This window comes from Phyllobates terribilis, unplaced genomic scaffold, assembly GCF_046119375.1.
Source record: "Phyllobates terribilis strain yellow unplaced genomic scaffold, ASM4611937v1 Scaffold_10__3_contigs__length_209671492, whole genome shotgun sequence".
In the NCBI taxonomy this organism is placed as follows: domain Eukaryota; kingdom Metazoa; phylum Chordata; class Amphibia; order Anura; family Dendrobatidae; genus Phyllobates; species Phyllobates terribilis.
This window is the reverse complement of record NW_027362770.1, coordinates 207,237,148-207,262,087: the sequence shown is the minus strand read 5'-3', so window position 1 is coordinate 207,262,087 and position 24,940 is coordinate 207,237,148. Positions and strand designations below refer to the sequence as shown.

The window sequence follows — 24,940 nt, the reverse complement described above, 5'->3', positions numbered from 1 at the left end:
TGTGTGGACTGTATGGTACAGGCAGTGTGTGTGTGTGGACTGTATGGCACAGGCAGTGTGTGTGTGGACTGTATGGCACAGGCAGTGTGTGTTTGTGTGTGTGTGTGGACTGTATGTCACAGTCAGTGTGTGTGTGGACTGTATGGAACAGGCAGTGTGTGTGTGTGGACTGTATGGTACAGGCTGTGTGTGTGTGGACTGGCACAGGCAGTGTGTGTGTGGACTGTATGGTACAGGTGGTGTGTGTGTGGACTGTATGGAACAGGCAGTGTGTGTGTGTGGACTGTATGGTACAGGCTGTGTGTGTGTGTGGACTGTATGGCACAAGCAGTGTGTGTGTGTGTGGACTGTATGGAACAGGCTGTGTGTGTGTGTGGACTGTATGGCACAAGCAGTGTGTGTGTGTGTGGACTGTATGGCACAAGCAGTGTGTGTGTGTGTGTGGACTGTGGTACAGGCTGTGGGTGTGAACTGTATGGCACAGGCAGTGTGTGTGTGTGGACTGTATGGCTCAGGCAGTGTGTGTGTGTGGACTATATGGTACAGGCGGTGTGTGTGTGGACTGTATGGCACAGGCAGTGTGTGTGTGGACTGTATGGTACAGGCAGTGTGTGTGTGTGGACTGTATGGCACAGGTAGTGTGTGTGTGTGTGTGGACTGTATGGCACAGGCAGTGTGTGTGTGTGTGTGTGGACTGTATGGCACAGGCGGTGTGTGTGGACTGTATGGTACAGGCAGTGTGTGTGTGTGGACTGTATGGCACAGGCAGTGTGTGTGTGTGGACTGTATGGCACAGGCAGTGTGTGTGGACTGTATGGCACAGGCAGTGTGTGTGTGTGGACTGTATGGCACAGGCAGTGTGTGTGGACTGTATGGCACAGGCAGTGTGTGTGTGGACTGTATGGCACAGGCAGTGTGTGTGTGTGGACTGTATGGCACAGGCAGTGTGTGTGTGTGTGGACTGTATGGCTCAGGCAGTGTGTGTGTGGACTGTATAGCACAGGTAGTGTGTGTGTGTGTGTGGAGTTTATGGCACAGGCAGTGTGTGTGTGTGTGGACTGTATGGCACAGGCAGTGTGTGTGTGGACTGTATGGCACAGGCTGTGTGTGTGTGTGTGGACTGTATGGCACAGGCAGTGTGTGTGTGTGGACTGTATGGTACAGGCAGTGTGTGTGTGGACTGTATGGTACAGGCTGTGTGTGTGGACTGTATGGTACAGGCTGTGTGTGTGTGTGGACTGTATGGCACAGGCAATGTGTGTGTACTGTATGGAACAGGCAGTGTGTGTGGACTGTATGGTACAGGCGGTGTGTGTGTACTGTATGGAACAGGCAGTGTGTGTGGACTGTATGGTACAGGCAGTGTGTGTGTGTGGACTGTATGGTACAGGCAGTGTGTGTGGACTGTATGGCACAGGCGGTGTGTGTGTACTGTATGGAACAGGCAGTGTGTGTGGACTGTATGGTACAGGCGGTGTGTGTGTGGACTGTATGGCACAGGCAGTGTGTGTCGACTGTATGGCACAGGCAGTGTGTGTGTGTGGACTGTATGGCACAGGCAGTGTGTGTGGGCTGTATAGTACAGGCGGTGTATGTGTACTGTATGGAACAGGCAGTGTGTGTGGACCGTATGGTACAGGCTGTGTGTGGACTGTATGGTACAGGCAGTGTGTGTGTGTGTGAACTGTATGGCACAGGCAGTGTTTGTGTGTGGACTGTATGGCACAGGCAGTGTGTGTGTGTGTACTGTATGACACAGGCAGTGTGTGTGGATTGTATGGCACAGGCAGTGTGTGTGTGGACTGTATGGCACAGGCAGTGTGTGTGTGTGTGGACTGTATGGTATAGGCTGTGTGTATGGACTGTATAGTACAGGCTGTGTGTGTGTGTGGACTGTATGGCACAGGCAGTGTGTGTGTGGACTGTATGGCACAGGCAGTGTGTGTGTGTGGACTGTATGGAACAGGCAGTGTGTGTGTGTGTGTGTGTGTGGACTGTATGGTACAGGCAGTGTGTGTGTGGTCTGTATGGAGCAGGCAGTGTGGGTGTGGACTGTATGGAACAGGCAGTGTGTGTGTGTGGACTGTATGGTACAGGCTGTGTGTGTGTGTGGACTGTATGGCACAGGCTGTGTGTGTGTGTGGACTGTATGTCACAGGCAGTGTGTGTGTGTGGACTGTATGGCAAAGGCAGTGTGTGTGTGTGTGTGTGGACTGTATGGCACAGGCAGTGTGTGTGTGGACTGCATGGAACAGGCAGTGTGCGTTTGTGGACTGTATGGCACAGGCAGTGTGTGCGTGTGTGGACTGTATGGCACAGGCAGTGTGTGTGTGTGGACTGTATGGCACAGGCAGTGTGTGTGTGTGGACTGTATGGCACAGGCAGTGTGTGTGTGGACTGTATGGAACAGGCAGTGTGTGTGTGTGGACTGTATGGTACAGGCTGTGTGTGTGGACTGTATGGCACAGGCAGTGTGTGTGTGGACTGTATGGAACAGGCAGTGTGTGTGTGTGGACTGTATGGTACAGGCTGTGTGTGTGGACTGTATGGCACAGGCAGTGTGTGTGCATGGACTGTATGGTACAGGCTGTGTGTGTGTGAACTGGCACAGGCAGTGTGTGTGTGTGGACTGTATGGCACATGCTGTGTATGTGTGTGAACTGTATGGCACAGGCAGTGTGTGTGTGTGGACTTTATGGTACAGGCGGTGTGTGTGTGGACTGTATGGCACAGGCAGTGTGTGTGTGGACTGTATGGTACAGGCAGTGTGTGTGTGTGGACTGTATGGCACAGGCAGTGTGTGTGTGGACTGTATGGCACAGGCAGTGTGTGTGTGTGTGTGTGTGTGTGTGGACTGTATGTCACAGTCAGTGTGTGTGTGGACTGTATGGAACAGGCAGTGTGTGTGTGTGGACTGTATGGTACAGGCTGTGTGTGTGTGGACTGGCACAGGCAGTGTGTGTGTGGACTGTATGGTACAGGCAGTGTGTGTGTGTGGACTGTATGGCACAGGCAGTGTGTGTGTGTACTGTATGGTACAGGCGGTGTGTGTGTGTGGACTGTATGACACAGGCAGTGTGTGTGTGTGGACTGTATGGTATAGGCTGTGTGTGTGTGGACTGTATGGCACAGGCAGTGTGTGTGTGTGGACTGTATGGCACAGGCAGTGTGTGTTTGGACTGTATGGAACAGGCAGTGTGTGTGTGTGTGGACTGTGGTACAGGCTGTGTGTGTGGACTGTATGGCACAGGCAGTGTTTGTACGTGGACTGTATGGTACAGGCTGTGTGTGTGTGGACTGGCACAGGTAGTGTGTGTGTGGACTGTATGGCACAGGCAGTGTTTGTGTGTGGACCGTATGGCTCAGGCAGTGTGTGTGTGTGTGGACTGTATGGTACAGGCGGTGTGTGTGTGGACTGTATGGCACAGGCAGTGTGTGTGTGGACTGTATGGTACAGGCAGTGTGTGTGTGTGGACTGTATGGCACAGGTAGTGTGTGTGTGGACTGTGTGGCACAGGCAGTGTGTGTGTGTGTGTGTGTGGACTGTATGGCACAGGCAGTGTGTGTGTGGACTGTATGGAACAGGCAGTGTGTGTGTGTGGACTGTATGGTACAGGCTGTGTGTGTGTGGACTGTATGGTACAGGCAGTGTGTGTGTGGACTGTGGCACAGGCAGTGTGTGTGTGGACTGTATGGTACAGGCAGTGTGTGTGTGTGGACTGTATGGCACAGGCAGTGTGTGTGTGGACTGTATGGTACAGGCAGTGTGTGTGTGTGTGTGGACTGTATGGTACAGGCAGTGTGTGTGTGTGGACTGTATGGCACAGGCAGTGTGTGTGTGGACTGTATGGTACAGGCTGTGTGTGTGTGGACTGTATGGTACAGGCAGTGTGTGTGGACTGTATGGTACAGGCGGTGTGTGTGTGGACTGTATGGCACAGGCAGTGTGTGTCGACTGTATGGCACAGGCAGTGTGTGTGTGTGGACTGTATGGCACAGGCAGTGTGTGTGGGCTGTATAGTACAGGCGGTGTGTGTGTACTGTATGGAACAGGCAGTGTGTGTGGACCGTATGGTACAGGCTGTGTGTGGACTGTATGGTACAGGCAGTGTGTGTGTGTGTGGACTGTATGGCACAGGCAGTGTTTGTGTGTGGACTGTATGGCACAGGCAGTGTGTGTGTGTGTACTGTATGACACAGGCAGTGTGTGTGGATTGTATGGCACAGGCAGTGTGTGTGTGGACTGTATGGCACAGGCAGTGTGTGTGTGTGTGGACTGTATGGTATAGGCTGTGTGTATGGACTGTATAGTACAGGCTGTGTGTGTGTGTGGACTGTATGGCACAGGCAGTGTGTGTGTGGACTGTATGGCACAGGCAGTGTGTGTGTGTGTGGACTGTATGGAACAGGCAGTGTGTGTGTGTGTGTGTGGACTGTATGGTACAGGCAGTGTGTGTGTGGTCTGTATGGAGCAGGCAGTGTGGATGTGGACTGTATGGAACAGGCAGTGTGTGTGTGTGGACTGTATGGTACAGGCTGTGTGTGTGTGTGGACTGTATGGCACAGGCTGTGTGTGTGTGTGGACTGTATGTCACAGGCAGTGTGTGTGTGTGGACTGTATGGCAAAGGCAGTGTGTGTGTGTGTGTGTGGACTGTATGGCACAGGCAGTGTGTGTGTGGACTGTATGGAACAGGCAGTGTGCGTTTGTGGACTGTATGGCACAGGCAGTGTGTGCGTGTGTGGACTGTATGGTACAGGCAGTGTGTGTGTGTGGACTGTATGGCACAGGCAGTGTGTGTGTGTGGACTGTATGGCACAGGCAGTGTGTGTGTGGACTGTATGGAACAGGCAGTGTGTGTGTGTGGACTGTATGGTACAGGCTGTGTGTGTGGACTGTATGGCACAGGCAGTGTGTGTGTGGACTGTATGGAACAGGCAGTGTGTGTGTGTGGACTGTATGGTACAGGCTGTGTGTGTGGACTGTATGGCACAGGCAGTGTGTGTGCATGGACTGTATGGTACAGGCTGTGTGTGTGTGAACTGGCACAGGCAGTGTGTGTGTGTGGACTGTATGGCACATGCTGTGTATGTGTGTGAACTGTATGGCACAGGCAGTGTGTGTGTGTGGACTTTATGGTACAGGCGGTGTGTGTGTGGACTGTATGGCACAGGCAGTGTGTGTGTGTGTGTGGACTGTATGTCACAGTCAGTGTGTGTGTGGACTGTATGGAACAGGCAGTGTGTGTGTGTGGACTGTATGGTACAGGCTGTGTGTGTGTGGACTGGCACAGGCAGTGTGTGTGTGGACTGTATGGTACAGGCAGTGTGTGTGTGTGGACTGTATGGCACAGGCAGTGTGTGTGTGTACTGTATGGTACAGGCGGTGTGTGTGTGTGGACTGTATGGCACAGGCAGTGTGTGTGTGTGGACTGTATGGTATAGGCTGTGTGTGTGTGGACTGTATGGCACAGGCAGTGTGTGTGTGTGGACTGTATGGCACAGGCAGTGTGTGTTTGGACTGTATGGAACAGGCAGTGTGTGTGTGTGTGGACTGTGGTACAGGCTGTGTGTGTGGACTGTATGGCACAGGCAGTGTTTGTACGTGGACTGTATGGTACAGGCTGTGTGTGTGTGGACTGGCACAGGTAGTGTGTGTGTGGACTGTATGGCACAGGCAGTGTTTGTGTGTGGACCGTATGGCTCAGGCAGTGTGTGTGTGTGTGGACTGTATGGTACAGGCGGTGTGTGTGTGGACTGTATGGCACAGGCAGTGTGTGTGTGGACTGTATGGTACAGGCAGTGTGTGTGTGTGGACTGTATGGCACAGGTAGTGTGTGTGTGGACTGTGTGGCACAGGCAGTGTGTGTGTGTGTGGACTGTATGGCACAGGCAGTGTGTGTGTGGACTGTATGGAACAGGCAGTGTGTGTGTGTGGACTGTATGGTACAGGCTGTGTGTGTGTGGACTGTATGGTACAGGCAGTGTGTGTGTGGACTGTGGCACAGGCAGTGTGTGTGTGGACTGTATGGTACAGGCAGTGTGTGTGTGTGGACTGTATGGCACAGGCAGTGTGTGTGTGGACTGTATGGTACAGGCAGTGTGTGTGTGTGTGTGGACTGTATGGTACAGGCAGTGTGTGTGTGTGGACTGTATGGCACAGGCAGTGTGTGTGTGGACTGTATGGTACAGGCTGTGTGTGTGTGGACTGTATGGTACAGGCAGTGTGTGTGTGTGGACTGTATGGTACAGGCTGTGTGTGTGTGTGGACTGTATGGAACAGGCTGTGTGTGTGGACTGTATGGAACAGGCAGTGTGTGTGTGTGGAGTGTATGGCACAGGCTGTGTGTGTGTGGACTGTATGGCACAGGCAGTGTGTGTGTGTGGACTGTATTGCACAGTCTGTGTGTGTAGACTGTATGGCACAGGCTGTGTGTGTAGACTGTATGGCACAGGCTGTGTGTGTGGACTGTATCGCACAGGCAGTGTGTGTGGACTGTGGCACAGGCTGTGTGTGTGTGTGTGGACTGTGGCACAGGCTGTGTGTGTGTGTGTGGACTGTGGCACAGGCTGTGTGTGTGTGTGGACTGTGTCACAGGCTGTGTGTGGACTGTATGGTACAGGGTGTGTGTGTGTACTGTATGGTACAGGGTGTGTGTGTGTTTGTGTGGACTGTGGCAAAGGCTGTGGGTGTGTGGACTGTGGCAGAGGCTGTGTGTATGTTTGTGTGTGGACTGTATGGCACAGGCTGTGTGTGTTTGTGTGTGGACTGTATGGCACAGGCAGTGTGTGTGTGGACTGTATAGTACAGGCTGTGTGTGTGTGTGGACTGTATGGTATAGACAGTGTGTGTGTGGACTGTATGGCACAGGCTTTGTGTGTGTGGACTGTTTGGCACAGGCAGTGTGTGTGTAGACTTTATGGTACAGGCTGTGTGTTTGTGTGTGTGTGGACTGTGGCACAGTCAGTGTGTGTGTGGACTTTATGGCACAGGCAGTGTGTGTGTAGACTTTATGGTACAGGCTGTGTGTTTGTGTGTGTGTGGACTGTGTCACAGGCTGTGTGTGGACTGTATGGTACAGGTGTGTGTGTGTACTGTATGGTACAGGGTGTGTGTGTGTTCGTGTGAACTGTGGCAAAGGCTGTGTGTGTGTGGACTGTGGCAGAGGCTGTGTGTGTGTTTGTGTGTGTGGACTGTATGGCACAGGCTGTGTGTGTTTGTGTGTGGACTGTATGGCACAGCCAGTGTGTGTGTGTGGACTGTATAGCACAGGCAGTGTGTGTGTGGACTGTATAGTACAGGCTGTGTGTGTGGACTGTATGGTATAGGCAGTGTGTGCGGACTGTATGGCACAGGCAGTGTGTGTGTGGACTGTATGGCACAGGCTTTATGTGTGTGGACTGTTTGGCACAGTCAGTGTGTGTGTGGACTTTATGGTACAGGCTGTGTGTGTGGATTGTTTGGCACAGGCAGTGTGTGTGTGTGGACTGTGGCACAGGCAGTGTGGGAGTGTGGACTTTCTGGCACAGTCAGTGTGTGTGTGTGTGTTTGTGTGTGTGGAGACTGTATGGTACAGGCAGTGTGTGAGGGGGGGGCTGTATGGTACAGGCAGTGTGTGTGTGGGGGCGCTGTATGGTACAGGCAGTGTGTGTGTGGACTATTTGGCACAGGCAGTGTGTGTTTGTGTGTGGACTGTGGCACAGGCAGTGTGTGAGTGTGGACTTTGTGGCACAGGCAGTGTGTGTGTGTGTGTGTTTGTGTGTGTGTGGGCTGTATGGCACAGGCAGTGTGTGTGTGGATTGTATGATACAGGCAGTGTGGGAGTGTGGACTGTATGGTACAGGCTGTGTGTTTGTGTGTGTGGACTGTTTGGCACAGGCAGTCTGTGTTTGTGTGTGGACTGTGGCACAGGGAGTGTGGAAGTGTGGACTGTATGGTACAGGCTGTGTTTGTGTGTGTGTGTACTGTTTGGCACAGGCAGTGTGGGAGTGTGGACTTTCTGGCACAGGCAGTGTGTGTGTGTGTGTTTGTGTGTGGGGGGGCTGTATGGTACAGGCAGTGTGTGTGTGGGGGGCTGTATGGTACAGGCAGTGTGTGTGTGGGGGGGCTGTATGGTACAGGCAGTGTGTGTGTGGACTATTTGGCACAGGCAGTGTGTGTTTGTGTGTGGACTGTGGCACAGGCAGTGTGTGAGTGTGGACTTTGTGGCACAGGCAGTGTGTGTGTGTGTGGGCTGTATGGCACAGGCAGTGTGTGTGTGGATTGTATGATACAGGCAGTGTGGGAGTGTGGACTGTATGGTACAGGCTGTGTGTTTGTGTGTGTGGACTGTTTGGCACAGGCAGTCTGTGTTTGTGTGTGGACTGTGGCACAGGGAGTGTGGAAGTGTGGACTGTATGGTACAGGCTGTGTTTGTGTGTGTGTGTACTGTTTGCACAGGCAGTGTGGGAGTGTGGACTTTCTGGCACAGGCAGTGTGTGTGTGTGTGTTTGTGTGTGGGGGGGCTGTATGGTACAGGCAGTGTGTGTGGGGGGCTGTATGATACAGGCAGTGTGTGTGTGGGGGGGCTGTATGGTACAGGCAGTGTGTGTGTGGACTATTTGGCACAGGCAGTGTGTGTTTGTGTGTGGACTGTGGCACAGGCAGTGTGTGAGTGTGGACTTTGTGGCACAGGCAGTGTGTGTGTGTTTGTGTGTGTGTGGGCTGTATGGCACAGGCAGTGTGTGTGTGGATTGTATGATACAGGCAGTGTGGGAGTGTGGACTGTATGGTACAGGCTGTGTATTTGTGTGTGTGGACTGTTTGGCACAGGCAGTCTGTGTTTGTGTGTGGACTGTGGCACAGGCAGTGTGGAAGTGTGGACTGTATGGTACAGGCTGTGTTTGTGTGTGTGTGGACTGTTTGGCACAGGCAGTGTGTGTGTGTGGACTGTTTGACACAGGCAGTGTGTGTTTGTGTGTGGACTGTGGCACAGGCAGTGTGTGAGTGTGGATTTTGTGGCACAGGCAGTGTGTGTGTGTGTGTTTGTGTGGGGGCTATATGGCACAGGCAGTGTGGGAGTGTGGACTGTATGGTACAGGCTATGTTTGTGTGTGTGTGGACTGTTTGGCACAGGCAGTGTGGACTTTATGGTACTGTGTTTGTGTGTGTGTGTGTGTGGGCTGTTTGGCACAGGCAGTGTGTGTGTGTGTGTTTTTGTGTGTGGGGGCTGTATGGCACAGGCAGTGTGGACTGTATGGTACAGGCTGTGTGTTTGTGTGTGTGTTTGTGTGTGGACTGTTTGGCACAGGCAGTGTGTGTGGACTGTGGCACAGGCAGTGTGTGTGTGTGTTTTTGTGTGTGGGGGCTGTATGGCACTGGCAGTGTGGACTGTATGGTACAGGCTGTGTGTTTGTGTGTGGACTGTTTGGCACAGGCAGTGTGGGAGTGTGGACTCTATGGTACAGGCTGTGTTTGTGTGTGTGTGTGTGGGCTGTGTGGCTCAGGTTGTGTCTGCTCTTTGGTGCTGTAATCACTACTCAGGGTGAGTTGTATTCTCCATTACAGTTACTGTAACCTTCTCTATTCTCTCATATAGACGACTTTAGTCGGGTGAAGCTCACTACCACTGAGGAGGAAGACTCCGCCGATTACATCAATGCCAACTTCATTCCGGTAAGTGCAAAAGGAGGTCTGGGAAGCAATGAAGCAGCAGTAATGGAGACCCCAGAACTCTTCTCTGTGAGGGTGCTGTGGTCACACGAGTCACATGAACATGTCACATAAATGTAGCACTGGGGTACATAGATAGATTGCTGTGATAGAAAGTAGAGATTATCATTAATATGCGTGGTCTGAGGGCGGAGTCAGCAGTGATCTCATTATTATTAGAGGACGGAGTCAGCAGTGATCCCTTTATCATTAGAGGGCGGAGTCAGCAGCATCAACTCATTATCATTAGAGGGCGAGTTCAGCTGAGTCATCTCATTATCATTAGAGGGTGGGGTCAGCAGAGTCATCTCATTGTCATTAGAGGGCAGGGTCAGCATAGTCATCTCATCATTAGAGAGCGGGGTCAGCAGAGTCATCTCATAATCATTAGAGGGCGGTGTCAGCAGAGTCATCTCATTATCATTAGAGGGTGGGGTTATCAGAGTCATTTCATTGTCATTAGAGGGCTGGGTCAGCATAGTCATCTCATCATTAGAGGGCGGGGTCAGCAGAGTCATCTCATCATTAGAGGGCGGGGTCATCAGAGTCATTTCATTATCATTAGAGGGCGGGGTCAGCAAAGTCCTCTCATTATCATTAGAGGGCAGGGTCAGCAGAGTCATCTCATTATCATTAGAGGGCGGGGTCATCAGAGTCATTCCATTATCATTAGAGGGTGGGGTCAGCAGAGTCATCTCATTGTCATTAGAGGGCTGGGTCAGCAGAGTCATCTCATCATTAGAGGGCGGGGTCAGCAGAGTCATCTCATCATTAGAGGGCGGGGTCATCAGAGTCATTTCATTATCATTAGAGGGCGAGGTCAGCAGAGTCATCTCATTATCATTAGAGGGCAGGGTCAGCAGAGTCATCTCATTATCATTAGAGGGCGGGGTCAGCAGAGTCATCTCATTATCATTAGAGGGCAGGGTCAGCTGAGTCATCGCATTATCATTAGAGGGCGAGGTCAGCAGAGTCATCTCATTATTAGAGGGCGGGGTCAGCAGAGTCATCTCATTATCATTAGAGGGTGGGGTCAGCAGAGTTATCTCATTATCATTAGAGGGCAGGATCAGCAGAGTCCTCTCATTATCATTAGAGGGCGGTATCAGCAGAGTCCTCTCATTATCATTAGAGGGCAGGGTAAGCAGAGTCATCTTATTATCATTAGAGGGCGGGATCAGCAGAGTCCTCTCATTATCATTAGAGGGCAGGATCAGCAGAGTCCTCTCATCATTAGAGGGCGGGATCAGCAGAGTCCTCATTATCATTAGAAGGTGGGGTCATTAGAGTCATCTCATTATCATTAGAGGACAGGGTCAGAAGAGTCCTCTCATTATCATTAGAGGGCAGGATCAGAAGAGTCCTCTCATTATCATTAGAGGGCAGGATCAGCAGAGTCCTCTCATTATCATTAGAGGGTGGGGTCAGTAGAGTAATCTCATTATCGTTGGAGGGCAGGGTCAGTAGAGTCATCTCATTATCATTAGAGGGTGGGGTCAGTAGAGTAATCTCATTATCATTAGAGGGCGGGGTCAGTAGAGTCATCTCATTATCATTAGAGGACGGGGTCAGAAGAGTCCTCTCATTATCATTAGAGAACGGGGTCAGAAGAGTCCTCTCATTATCAGTAGAGGGCGGGATCAGCAGAGTCCTCATCATGAGAGGACAGGATCAGCAGAGTCCTCTCATTATCATTAGAGGGCGGGGCCAGTAGAGTCATCTCATTATCATTAGAGGGCGGGTTTAGTAGAGTCATCTCATTATCATTAGAGGGTGGGGTCAGTCGAGTCATCTCATTATCATTAGAGGGTGGGGTCAATAGAGTCATCTCATTATCATTAGAGGACGGGGTCAGAAGAGTCCTCTCATTATCATTAGAGGGCGGGATCAGCAGAGTCCTCTCATCATAAGAGGGCAGGATCAGCAGAGTCCTCTCATTATCATTAGAGTGCGGGGTCAGTAGAGTCATCTGATTATCATTAGAGGGCGGGGTTAGTAGAGTCATCTTATCATTAGAGGGCGGGGTCAGTAGAGTCATCTCATTATCATTAGAGGGCGGGGCCAGTAGAGTCATCTCATTATCATTAGAGGGCGGGGTTAGTAGAGTCATCTCATTATCATTAGAGGGCGGGATCAGCAGAGTCCCCATTATCATTAGAGGGTGGGGTCAGTAGAGGCATCTCATTATTATTAGAGGGCAGGGTCAGTAGAGTCATCTCATTATCATTATAGGGTGGGGTCAGTAGAGTAATCTCATTATCATTAGAGGGCGGTATCAGCGGAGTCCTCTCATTATCATTAGAGGGCAGGGTAAGCAGAATCATCTTATTATCATTAGAGGGTGCGATCAGCAGAGTCCTCTCATTATCATTAGAGGGCAGGATCAGCAGAGTCCTCTCATCATTAGAGGGCGGGATCAGCAGAGTCCTTATTATCATTAGAGGGTGGGGTCAGTAGAGTCATCTCATCATTAGAGGATGAGGTCAGCAGAGTCCTCATTATCATTAGAGGGTGGGGTCAGTAAAGTCATCTCATTATCATTAGAGGACGGGATCAGCAGAGTCCTCTCATCATGAGAGGGCAGGATCAGCAGAGTCCTCTCATTATCATTAGAGGGTGGGGCCAGTAGAGTCATCTCATTATCATTAGAGGGCGAGGTCAGCAGAGTCATCTCATTATCATTAGAGGGCAGGGTCAGCAGAGTCATCTCATTATCATTAGAGGGCAGGGTCAGCAGAGTCATCTCATTATCATTAGAGGGCGGGGTCATCAGAGTAATTTCATTATCATTAGAGGGCGGGGTCAGAAGATCCTCTCATTATCATTAGAGGGCGAGGTCAGCAGAGTCATCTCATTACCATTAGAGGGCAGGGTCAGCAGAGTCATCTCATTATCCTTAGAGGGCGAGGTCAGCAGAGTCATCTCATTATCATTAGAGGGCAGGGTCAGCAGAGTCATCTCATTATCCTTAGAGGGTGGGGTCAGCAGAGTCATCTCATCATTAGAGGGCGGGGTCAGCAGAGTCATCTCATTATCATTAGAGGGCGAGGTCAGCTGAGTCATCTCATCATTAGACGGTTTGGTCAGCAGAGTCATCTCATTATCATTAGAGGGCGGGGTCAGCACAGTCATCTCATTATCATTAGAGGGCGGTATCAGCACAGTCATCTCATTATCATTAGAGGGCGGGGTCAACAAAGTCATCTTATTAGCATTAGAGGGCGGGATCAGCAGAGTCCTCTTATTATCACTAGAGGGCAGGATCAGCAGAGTCCTCTCATTATCATTAGAGGGCGGGATCAGCAGAGTCCTCATTATCATTAGAGGGTGGGGTCATTAGAGTCATCTCATTATCATTAGAGGACAGGGTCAGAAGAGTCCTCTCATTATCATTAGAGGGCAGGATCAGCAGAGTCCTCACATCATGAGAGGGCAGGATCAGCAAAGTCCTCTCATTATCATTAGAGGGTGGGGTCAGTAGATTAATCTCATTATTACTAGAGGGCGGGGTCAGAAGAGTCATCTCATTATCATTAGAGGGCAGGGTCAGTAGAGTAATCTCATTATCATTAGAGGGCGGCGTTAGTAGAGTCATCTCATTATCATTAGAGGGTGGGGTCAGTAGAGTAATCTCATTATCATTAGAGGGTGGGGTCAGTAGAGTCATCTCATTATCATTAGAGGACGGGGTCAGAAGAGTCCTCTCATTATCATTAGAGGGCGGGATCAGCAGAGTCCTCTCATCATAAGAGGGCAGGATCAGCAGAGTCCTCTCATTATCATTAGAGGGCGGGGCCAGTAGAGTCTTCTGATTATCATTAGAGGGTGGGGTTAGTAGAGTCATCTCATTATCATTAGAGGGCAAGGTCAGCAGAGTCATCTCATTATCATTAGAGGGCAGGGTCAGCAGAGTCATCTCATTATCATTAGAGGGAGGGGTCAGCAGAGTCATCGCATTATCATTAGAGGGCGAGGTCAGCCAAGTCATCTCATCATTAGAGAGCGGGGTCAGCAGAATCATCTCATTATCATTAGAGGGTGGGGTCAGCAGAGTCATCTCATTATCATTAGAGGGCGAGGTCAGCAGAGTCATCTCATTAACATTAGAGGGCGATATCAGCATAATAATCTCATTATCATTAGAGGGCGAGGTCAACAAAGTCATCTCATTATCATTAGAGGGCGGGGTCAGCAGAGTCATCTTATTATCATTAGAGGGCGGGGTCAGCAGAGTTCTCATTATCATTAAAGGGCAGGATCAGCAGAGTCCTCTCATTATCATTAGAGGGCAGGATCAGCAGAGTCATCTTATTATCATTAGAGGGCGGGATCAGCAGAGTCCTCTCATTATCATTAAAGGGCAGGATCAGCAGAGTCCTCTCATCAGAGTGCGGGATCAGCAGAGTCCTCATTATCATTAGAGGGTGGGGTCATTAGAGTCATCTCATTATCATTAGAGGACGGGGTCAGAAGAGTCCTCTCATTATCATTAGAGGGTGCGGTCAGTAAAGTAATCTCATTATCATTAGAGGGCGGGGTCAGTAGAGTCATCTCATTATCATTAGAGGGCGGGGCCAGCAGAGTCCTCATTATCATTAGAGGGTGGGGTCAGTAGAGTCATCTCATTCTCATTAGAGAACGGGGTCAGAAGAGTCCTCTCATTATCATTAGAGGGCGGGATCAGCAGAGTCCTCTCATCATAAGAGGGCAGGATCAGCAGAGTCCTCTCATTATCATTAGAGGGCGGGGCCAGTAGAGTCTTCTGATTATCATTAGAGGGTGGGGTTAGTAGAGTCATCTCATTATCATTAGAGGGCAAGGTCAGCAGAGTCATCTCATTATCATAAGAGGGCAGGATCAGCAGAGTCCTCTCATTATCATTAGAGGGCGGGGCCAGTAGAGTCTTCTGATTATCATTAGAGGGTGGGGTTAGTAGAGTCATCTCATTATCATTAGAGGGCAAGGTCAGCAGAGTCATCTCATTATCATTAGAGGGCAGGGTCAGCAGAGTCATCTCATTATCATTAGAGGGAGGGGTCAGCAGAGTCATCGCATTATCATTAGAGGGCGAGGTCAGCCAAGTCATCTCATCATTAGAGAGCGGGGTCAGCAGAATCATCTCATTATCATTAGAGGGTGGGGTCAGCAGAGTCATCTCATTATCATTAGAGGGCGAGGTCAGCAGAGTCATCTCATTAACATTAGAGGGCGATATCAGCATAATAATCTCATTATCATTAGAGGGCGAGGTCAACAAAGTCATCTCATTATCATTAGAGGGCGGGGTCAGCAGAGTCATCTTATTATCATTAGAGGGCGGGGTCAGCAGAGTTCTCATTATCATTAAAGGGCAGGATCAGCAGAGTCCTCTCATTATCATTAGAGGGCAGGATCAGCAGAGTCATCTTATTATCATTAGAGGGCGGGATCAGCAGAGTCCTCTCATTATCATTAAAGGGCAGGATCAGCAGAGTCCTCTCATCAGAGTGCGGGATCAGCAGAGTCCTCATTATCATTAGAGGGTGGGGTCATTAGAGTCATCTCATTATCATTAGAGGACGGGGTCAGAAGAGTCCTCTCATTATCATTAGAGGGTGCGGTCAGTAAAGTAATCTCATTATCATTAGAGGGCGGGGTCAGTAGAGTCATCTCATTATCATTAGAGGGCGGGGCCAGCAGAGTCCTCATTATCATTAGAGGGTGGGGTCAGTAGAGTCATCTCATTCTCATTAGAGAACGGGGTCAGAAGAGTCCTCTCATTATCATTAGAGGGCAGGATCAGCAGAGTCCTCTCATCATGAGAGGGCAGGATCAGCAGAGTCCTCTCATTATCATTAGAGGGCGGGGCCAGTAGTCATCTTATTATCATTAGAGGGCGGGGTTAGTAGAATCATCTCATTGTCATTAGAGGGTGGGGTCAGTAGAGTAATCTCATTATCATTAGAGGGTGGGGTCAGTAGAGTCATCTCATTATCATTAGAGGACGGGGTCAGAAGAGTCCTCTCATTATCATTAGAGGGTGCGGTCAGTAAAGTAATCTCATTATCATTAGAGGGCGGGGTCAGTAGAGTCATCTCATTATCATTAGAGGGCGGGGCCATCATAGACCTCTCAATATGATTTAGGTGCCAGGTCTCCTCGGCGATGTCCTCTTACCTGATGTCCTTTGTGCCCCCCGTTTCCTCTATCGTCACCCTTCCCCATGCATGTGCTCATACGTTGCTGGCTGTGACAGGTCATGGTGTCGGACTGTGACGGATGGTCAGAGTGCCTGTGCTCAGTGCCATGGTTAAATCCATCATTTGTTTCTGATGCAGGGATACAACTCCTCACAGGAATACATAGCGACCCAGGGACCTCTGCCCGACACCAGGAACGATTTCTGGAAGATGATTCTTCAGCAGAAATCACAAGTCATCGTGATGCTGACCCAGTGCAACGAGAAGAGACGGGTACTGCTGTTCAACCAGTAAAGGGCCATCACGTGTAGGGACAGTTCAGTGCTGGACAGACTTATTATTCACCTTCATTGCATCACAAAATATAGACCCACAAATGAGTACAGACCCTAAAATAGACCCAAAACTACTACAGACCCCATAACAGTCCTAATGAATACGGTCTAAGGGGTAGTGTCTCTCCTTGTGGAGAGTGTCAGAGAACAGCCAAGGATCAAGCAGAGATCCCAACGCTACTACCAGTATGTGAGGAGAACGCAACTCCGCTGCCTCCAATCGTCAGGACAATTACGCAATTGACTGACGAGTGATTGACGAGACTGTGGCTTCTTCCACTACCCGGCCGGTTATTGTGGAATTCACAGTGAGCGTCTAGTATATAGACATCTGATAACACTTCAGTACGGTCAACATCAAGCTTAGCAATAACCCAAGACAACCTAGCTGCCACCACCAATCATTTATACAATCCGATTGGATGCCCATTACTGGTAGCGTATGGCGTCAGGGGTGCAGTTTATAGAGCTATTACATTTTATATAATTAATCCAGAAAGTAGGCAGTGTTTATAAAAATATACAAAAGGAGACAAGACAATACAGTGTATACAATCACATAAAATAAAAAGGATAAAGAAAAGAAAATGACTAGACCTGATGTCATCAGAATGACGCCTTAGCGGAGGGGAGGGCCCAGATCAGAAAATGGCGCATTCTACAAAAATCTGTATCTCCAGTAACGAACAATAACTATGATCCAGAATCTTCGTATAAGCTACAGGAAAACCAGCACCTACACCTCCAATCACTCCTTCATATAGCAGGACTAAGCACCTATTCCTTCAAGTCCTGGGTGCAAAAAAAGCTTCCATTCATAGAAAAAAAATACTGTGAATAGTCCAAGAAAAGTGGAAGGCCCTCACCGGACTGTGTTTCTTCTTTAAAAACATCACAATCTGGGGGGTATATGTCATGCTGTTCTTGACGAGGTCCATTTCACGCCGACACGCGCTTCAACTGGTCAAACAGGCCGATATTAATTCTGGGCTGATCGGCAGGCCACATAGTGATGTAAGTAAATGCGTTACGTCGCCACTTCATCACAATTCCAAAAATATGTCACCCATAAGTATAGGACCTACGCCTGTTACAAAACAGTAATGTACAGTTAGGTCCATATATATTTGGACAGAGACAACATTGTTCTAATTTTGGTTCTAGACATTACCACAATGAATTTTAAACAAAACAATTCAGATGCAGTTGAAGTTCAGACTTTCAGCTTTCATTTGAGGGGATCCACATTAAAATTGGATGAAGGGTTTAGGAGTTTCAGCTCCTTAACATGTGCCACCCTGTTTTTAAAGAGACCAAAAGTAATTGGACAGATTAAATAATTGTAAATAAAATGTTCATTTCTAGTACTTGGTTGAAAACCCTTTGTTGGCAATGACTGCCTGAAGTCTTGAACTCATGGACATCACCAGACACTGTGTTTCCTCCGTTTTGATGCTCGGCCAGGCCTTCACTGGGGTGGTTTTCAGTTGCTGTTTGTTTGTGGGCCTTTCTGTCTGAAGTTTAGTCTTTAACAAGTAAAATGCGGCTCAATTGGGTTGAGATCAGGTGACTGACTTGGCCATTCAAGAATATTCCACTTCTTTGCTTTAATAAACTCCTGGGTTGCTTTGGCTTTATGTTTTGGGTCATTGTCCATCTGTAGTATGAAACGACGAGCAATCAATTTGGCTGCATTTGGCTGGATCTGAGCACACAGTATGGCTCTGAATACATCAGAATTCGTTCGGCTGCTTCTGTCCTGTGTCACATCATCAATAAACATTAGTGACCCAGTGCCACTGGCAGCCATGCATGCCCAAGCCATCACACTGCCTCCGCCGTGTTTTACAGATGATGTGCTATGCTTTGGATCATGAGTAGTGTTGAGCGATACCTTCCGATATCAGGAAATATCGGATCGGATTGGATCGGACCGATACCCAAAAAGTATCGGATATCGCCGATTCCGATACCGGAAACCAATGCAAGTCAATGGGACAGAAATATCGGAATGAAAATAAACCCTTTCTTTCCTTGTAGGTTAATTCTACATGAAGGAAAACAACTAAGAATAATGTAGAATGTATTACATGAAAAGCCGGCAATTCATCAGCGGCATACACCGGTACCCGACAATTTACAACAGAAAGAATAGAGCTTCACACATAGATTAGATAGATAGAAACATGTCAGTCACATATATAAGAAGTACAGTGACAGTGTTGATTACTGTACTTGTCATTTAGTGTTAAAATAAAGGATTTATTTAAAAAAAAAGTGACGTGCATGAGATGAGCCGAATTCATTGGACATGACCTCGGCTCATCTTTATGCCGTCACAGCCAGACACTGAGGAGCACAAGCATGCCTGCGCTTCTCAGTGTCTGCGGGATGACAGGCTGGATGGCAGCGTTCTGCTGCGATCCAGCCTGTCATCTCGATGTAGCAGAGCTGAAGCTGTCCTGGGAACCATGGGAAGGTAAGGATGATGTTGCTTTATTATTTTTCTTTTATTGCAGGGGATCGTTGGCTTCAGCTGGAATGGGCGTGATGGTAAGTATAGTTTAATTTAGAACAATAAAGAATTGTGTGTTTATTTCAATTAAAGGACTTTATTCTGGGTGTTTGTGTTTTTTTTAACTTTGACTATGGGGTTAGTAATGGGGGTGTCTTATAGACGCCTCTCCATTACTAACCTGGGCTTGATGTCAGCTGGCATTATAAGCTGACATCAACCCCAGCTCTATTACCCCACTGCCACCGCTACAGGGCAGTGGGAAGAGCGAGGCTAAGTGCCAGAATTGGCGCATCCTATGGATGCGCCATTTCTGGGGCGGCTGACGGCTGGTGTTTCTAGCCTGGGAGGGGGCCAATATTCATGGCACCCTTCCTGGGCTATTAATATCAGCCCCCAGCTGTCTGCCTAGCCTTTGCTAGCTATTAAATTAGGGGGGACCCCACGTCATTTTTTTGGGGGGTCCCCCATTTTAATAGCTAGTAAATGAACAGCTGATCAGCATCACCTGATACCTCAGCTGTTCATTTGAAATAACCGGCGGGAAAGAGCAGCACAGAACGGGAAAGCCGGCGGTGAAGTCTTTTCACTGCCGGCTTCCCCGCCCAGGTCCTTCGCTCCCCACTCCTTGGTGCTGTGCTCCCCGCCCGGTCCTAACTTACAATCGGGATGGGAGGTGGCGAGGGGAGCGGAGGATCGAGGTGGGGAGGCTGCGGGGAAGCAGTATGGGGCTGTGTGATTTTAAACAATCAGGAGAATTCTCTCACGCTGGGATGGCATTCTGATGACAGGCTGGATCGCAGCTGAGCGCTGCCATCCAGCTTGTCATCCTTCAGAGACACTGCAGAGCACAGGCATTATGGGAACTTCAGATTCCGGTATTCGATATTGTAAAAGTATTGGAATTAAGTATCGGAATTCCGATACCGCGAATATCGGCCGATACCCGATATTTCAGTATCGGAATGCTCAACACTAATCATGAGCTGTACCACGCCTTCGCCATACTTTTCTCTTTCCATCATTCTGGTAGAGGTTGATCTTGGTTTCATCTGTCCAAAGAATGTTCTTCCAGAACTGTGCTGGCTTTTTTAGATGTTTTTTAGCAAAGTCCAGTCTAGCCTTTTTATTCTTGATGCTTATGAGTGGCTTGCACCGTGCAGTGAACCCTCTGTAGTTACTCTCATGCAGTCTTCTCTTTATGGTAGATTTGGATATTGATACGCCTACCTCCTGGAGAGTGGTGGTCACTTGGTTGGCTGTTGTGAAGGGGTTTCTCTTCACCATGGAGATTATTCTGCGATCATCCACCACTGTTGTCTTCCGTGGGCGCCCAGGTCTTTTTGCATTGATGAGTTCACCAGTGCTTTCTTTCTTTCTCAGGATGTACCAAACTGTAGATTTTGCCACTCCTAATATTGTAGCAATTTCTCGGATGTGTTTTTTCTGTTTTTGCAGCTTAAGGATGGCTTGTTTCACCTGCATGGAGAGCTCCTTTGACCGCATGTTTACTTCACAGCAAAACCTTCCAAATGCAAGCACCACACCTCAAATCAACTCCAGGCCTTTTATCTACTTAATTGAGAATGACATAACGAAGGGATTGCTAACACTTGTCCATGAAATAGCCTTGGAGTCAATTGTCCAATTACTTTTGGTCCCTTTAAAAACAGGGTGGCACATGTTAAGGAGCTGAAACTCCTAAACCCTTCATCCAATTTTAATGTGGATACCCTCAAATGAAAGCTGAAAGTCTGAACTTCAACTGCATCTGAATTGTTTTGTTTAAAATTCATTGTGGTAATGTATAGAAGCAAAATTAGAAAAATGTTGTCTCTGTCCAAATATATATGGACCTAACTGTATATAATTGGAATCCGGCTCCAAAGATTCTGCATCTAGTTATTTTGAACATAGAAAGCGTTATCTTTCCCAGGCGATACATTTTTCGCCTCTCAGCCTCCTGCACACACTGAGTCTGGACTTTGTGTCTGCTCTCCAGCAGATAACCCACTTCAGTTACCTGTTTGCAGCAGGAACTGGGGTCAGATGTTTAGAGTGCAAGCTCTTTTTCCTTTCAAGTTATGATGAAGCCATGCTCTCAATAGCTGGATTAAATATTGGTCTCATTTTACCATTACATCTATGGCAGAGAGTGACATACAGTACCTGACATGCCAGGGTAAGGAGACTTAAAGGCCATGCAATGCTCCTCTGTCAGTAAATTGAGGTTCTGGTTTGGCTTTTAAGTCATGTGACAAGACTTGTTAAAGGGTTAATGTTGACTTTTAGGATTGTTACTTCCAATAGGTGGTCCTAGACTTCAAGTCCTCTTCCTCTCTAAAGAGTCAATTTGTCTAACAAATACAGAACACAGTCCAATTACAAAGCACAGACTAAATGCTGAGTCCATGTATAGGCATCTCTCTCTGTTTCTCCTCTTCGCTTGCAGGTGCCTTCACACTTAATCTAGGGGCACTAGGAGTTCATTGTAAGGAGGATGGGGAGAATTTGGAGAATCTGGGAGTCCAGGCAACCTTCACTTTTTCTTGAGCGCTAGCGATTATGCATTTTCCAATAGTCTGAATACATTCCAACATGAGCTCATATGAGCGCCCAGGGAGTATGTGCTCCATTTACAAAATGCCCGGGCATAGAGTGAGCCCAGTACATCTTCAGTATCAAGCAGAACGTGACCTTTGTTTGTCTTCAGTCCTGAGCAGAGGGTGAGTTTCGTGCATCTGCAGCTCTGTGCGCCATATGTCTTGAGGCCAGTGCAGTGAGTGAACTTTGTACAACTTCAGGCTCAAGCAGAGGATAAGCTTCATACATCTTAAGGCCAAAGCAGAGGGTAAGCCCCACGCATCTTCAGACTTGAGCAGAGGATGAGTTTCACACATCTTCAGGCCCAAGCAAAGGGCGAGTCCCACATGTCTTTAAGCCCGAGCAAAGGGTGAGCTTCTTATGTCTTCAGGAACGAGCAAAGGGTGATCTTCTTATGTCTTCGGGCCCAAGCAGAGTCAAGTCCTGCATGTCTTCAGGCTTAAGCTGAGGGTGAGTCCAGTACATCTTCAGGCCTGAGTAGCGGGTTAGCTGAAGTCATTTTTGGTCCTGAGCAGAGAGTGAGCTCCATATATCTTTAGACCTGGGCAAAGGGTTAGCTTTGTACATCTTTAGGCCTGAGCAAAGGCCGAGCTTCATACATCTTCGAGCTTTGTACATCATCTGCTCAAGACTGAAGATGCATGGAGCAGAAGGTGAGTCCCGTACATTTCTGAGCCTGAGCAGAGTTCGGAGATCTTCAGTTCTGAGCAGAGGGTGTGCTCCATCTTTAGTCTTGAGCAGAAGGTGAGTCCCGTACATCTTTGGGCCTGAGCAGAAGGTTAGCTTCTTAAATTATTAAACTCTTATTATTATTATTATTATTATTATTATTATTAAATCTTCATACCCGAGTAGAAGGTGAGTGCCATGTGACTTAAAGTGCATGCAGAGGGCAAGCCCCGTGCGTCTTCAGCTCTAGGCCCTCTTGTTGGGGCAGATGTTGCAGACACCATATAAACTGCAATTATTTCCCAATGTATATTGCAGATAAAGTGTGACCATTACTGGCCATTTACAGCAGAGCCAGTCAGCTACGGCGACATTGGAGTAGAGATGGTGTCTGAGGAGGAGCAGCCAGACTGGGCTTTCCGTGTGTTCCGCATCTCATATGTGAGTATTATTAAGAAATGTGGTGTCTAGTGATGAGTGAGCACTAAAATGCTCGGGTGCTCAATGCTCGGGTCGAGCAAATTGGAATACTCGGGTGCTTGATCCGAGCAACGAGCCCAATGTAAGTCTATGGGAAACGCAAGCATTTTTCAGTCGTCTCCCCCCCCCGGCGGTCTGCAGAGGGCCTAAAAATTGCCCAAATCGATGGGAACAGTGCTCAAATGACATGGGAACAAAGACTCTTGGAAGCATTTCTGACTCCCAGGTCACTGCTGTCAACAACGTTGTCAGAGTATTACGCCACTTTTACGGACTCACAAGAAAACATACAAAAACTAAACCAAAATGGATTTTCCTGGGAAATATGTTAAGGAACATCCTTTCCAGGGTAATGACTTGTATATAAGGCTTTGTTGTTCCCATTACTAAAGAGCGGGCCTCCTATACTTGTAATGCCCATGCACTATGGGCTGACAAACATTTACCCCTGGGGGGTATACATGAACATACTGTATAAAAATTTTTTTTTACTGGCATCATAAACACTAGTGTTGAGCGAGTATGTTCTATTAACCCTTTCGGCGAGTACGCTCGGGCCGAGCTCCGAGTATTTACAGCTGCTCGGTGATAAGGTTGAATCGCTCCCGTGTGCATGATTTGCGACTGTTTGACAGCTTTATTACATGGGAGGTATGTCTATTTCTTACACATTCCTCACATGTAATAAAGCTGTCAAACAGTTGCATATCATGCACACGGGAGCGATTCAACCATATCACCGAGCAGCTGTAAATACTCGGAGCTCGGCCCGAGCATACTCGGACAGAACATACTCGCTCAACCCTAATAAACACCCTTTAAAAAAATGATGTGGGTGTTGCATCACAGACCATGGTCACCCTGGTGATATGGTGGTGGAGGATGAGGAGAAGGAGGACAAGAGCAAATAGCCAAAATCAGGAAGTGTATACCCATGTGTGGGTGTGAAGAGGTGCATGGGATTTCACCTCCCAAAAAAAGACTGTATTTGAGTTTATATTACGCTGCTATCATTCGGTGGTGTTGAGGAGTCTGGCCCAATCCAGCCATTGTTCATTTTTATAAGAGTCAGCTTGTCAGCATTTTCAGTTGACAGGCGGATGGGCTTATCAGTTATAATTCCACCAGCGGCACTAAAAACCCGCTCTGATAAAACGCTAGAGGCAGGGCAGGCCAGGACCTCCAAGGCATAGAGAGCCAGTTCATTCCACGTATCCAGTTTGGATACCCAATAATTATAAGGCACAGAGGATGCTGGTACGGTCGGCAAGGTACTCCCTCAGCATCTTCCCAAACTTTGCACTCCTTGTGAGAGTACCCCGCGCCTCAGGGCCTGTTCGATGGGAGGGTCTGAGAAAACTCCCCCAGAACTTTGACAGTGTTCCCCTGCCTCTGCTGGATTGAAGTTGTGTCTCTCTCGCCTGTACTCCTTGGTTGTCCAACGAAGTGTGCCTTCTGCCGCCAGCGTTTTCAGATGGGAATTTTTTTAATAGTTCCGCAACAAGGGCCTTCTGGTACTGCCCCATTTTTGTAGACCTGTCTGCCTCAGGAATAAGAGATATAAAGTTCTCCTTGTAGCGTGGGTCTAGAAGTGTCACCAACCAGTAATGACTGTCACCCAAAATTTGTAGAACGCGAGGGTCATGGGAAAGGCAGCGTAACATAAACTCAGCCATGCGTGCCAGACTGCTAACAGGCAAGACTTCAGTGTCCTCACCAAGAGGATGACTGACCATGCTCTCCTCCTCCTCCTCTCTGTCCTCTGGCCATCCACGCTGAACAGATGGTATGACAGCTGTGTAGGTAGTACCGTCTATAGCGCAGGAAACTACCTCCTGTTCTTCCTCCTCCTCCCCCTCTTCCTCATTGTCACCCAATCCACGTTGGGATCAGATGAGGCTGGGCTGTGTGTAATCACCCTGTATGGTTCCTTGCTCCATCTCATCGTGCTCCGCCTGCAATGCATCCTCTTTGATTGTGAGCAGAGAGCGTTTCAGAAGACAGAGAAGCGGGATGGTGATGCTAATTATGACGTCATCACCGCTCACCATCTTGGTGGAGTCCTCAAAGTTTTGGAGGATGGTACAGATGTCTGACATCCATGTCCATCTTATGTGTGGATTCTGACCTGAATACCGACGGCCTTGTTGATGCTGGCACTCAACAACTGCCCTCTTCTGCTCACAAATCCTTCTCAACATCTGCAGTGTAGAGTTGCAAAGCGTGGGGACATCAAACACCAGTCTGTGAGCCGGAAGATGCAAACATTGCTGAAACACGGCAAGGGCGGCGGAAGCTGTTGGTGACTTTCTAAAATGGGCACACAGGTGACGTACTTTAACAAGGAGATCCGGCAGCTCCGGGTAGGATTTGAGAAACCACTGAACCACGAGGTTAAGCACATGGGCCAGGCATGGTACGTGTGTGAGCTCGCCTCGCCTCAGAGCCGCCACCAGGTTCCGGCCATTG

General features: G+C 48.7%; 1 protein-coding gene across 2 annotated transcripts in view; it reads left to right on the top strand.

Annotated features, from left to right (window-relative positions):
- Positions 1-24,940, top strand: part of PTPRO (protein tyrosine phosphatase receptor type O) — a 621,455-nt gene that overhangs the window by 543,474 nt on the left and 53,041 nt on the right. For both annotated transcript variants that reach the window (XM_073650602.1, XM_073650601.1), the window contains 3 exons: positions 9,577-9,653; positions 16,007-16,141; positions 22,310-22,432. In XM_073650602.1, the coding sequence (XP_073506703.1) occupies positions 9,577-9,653; positions 16,007-16,141; positions 22,310-22,432 (335 nt within the window). The remainder of the gene's footprint in view (positions 1-9,576; positions 9,654-16,006; positions 16,142-22,309; positions 22,433-24,940) is intronic.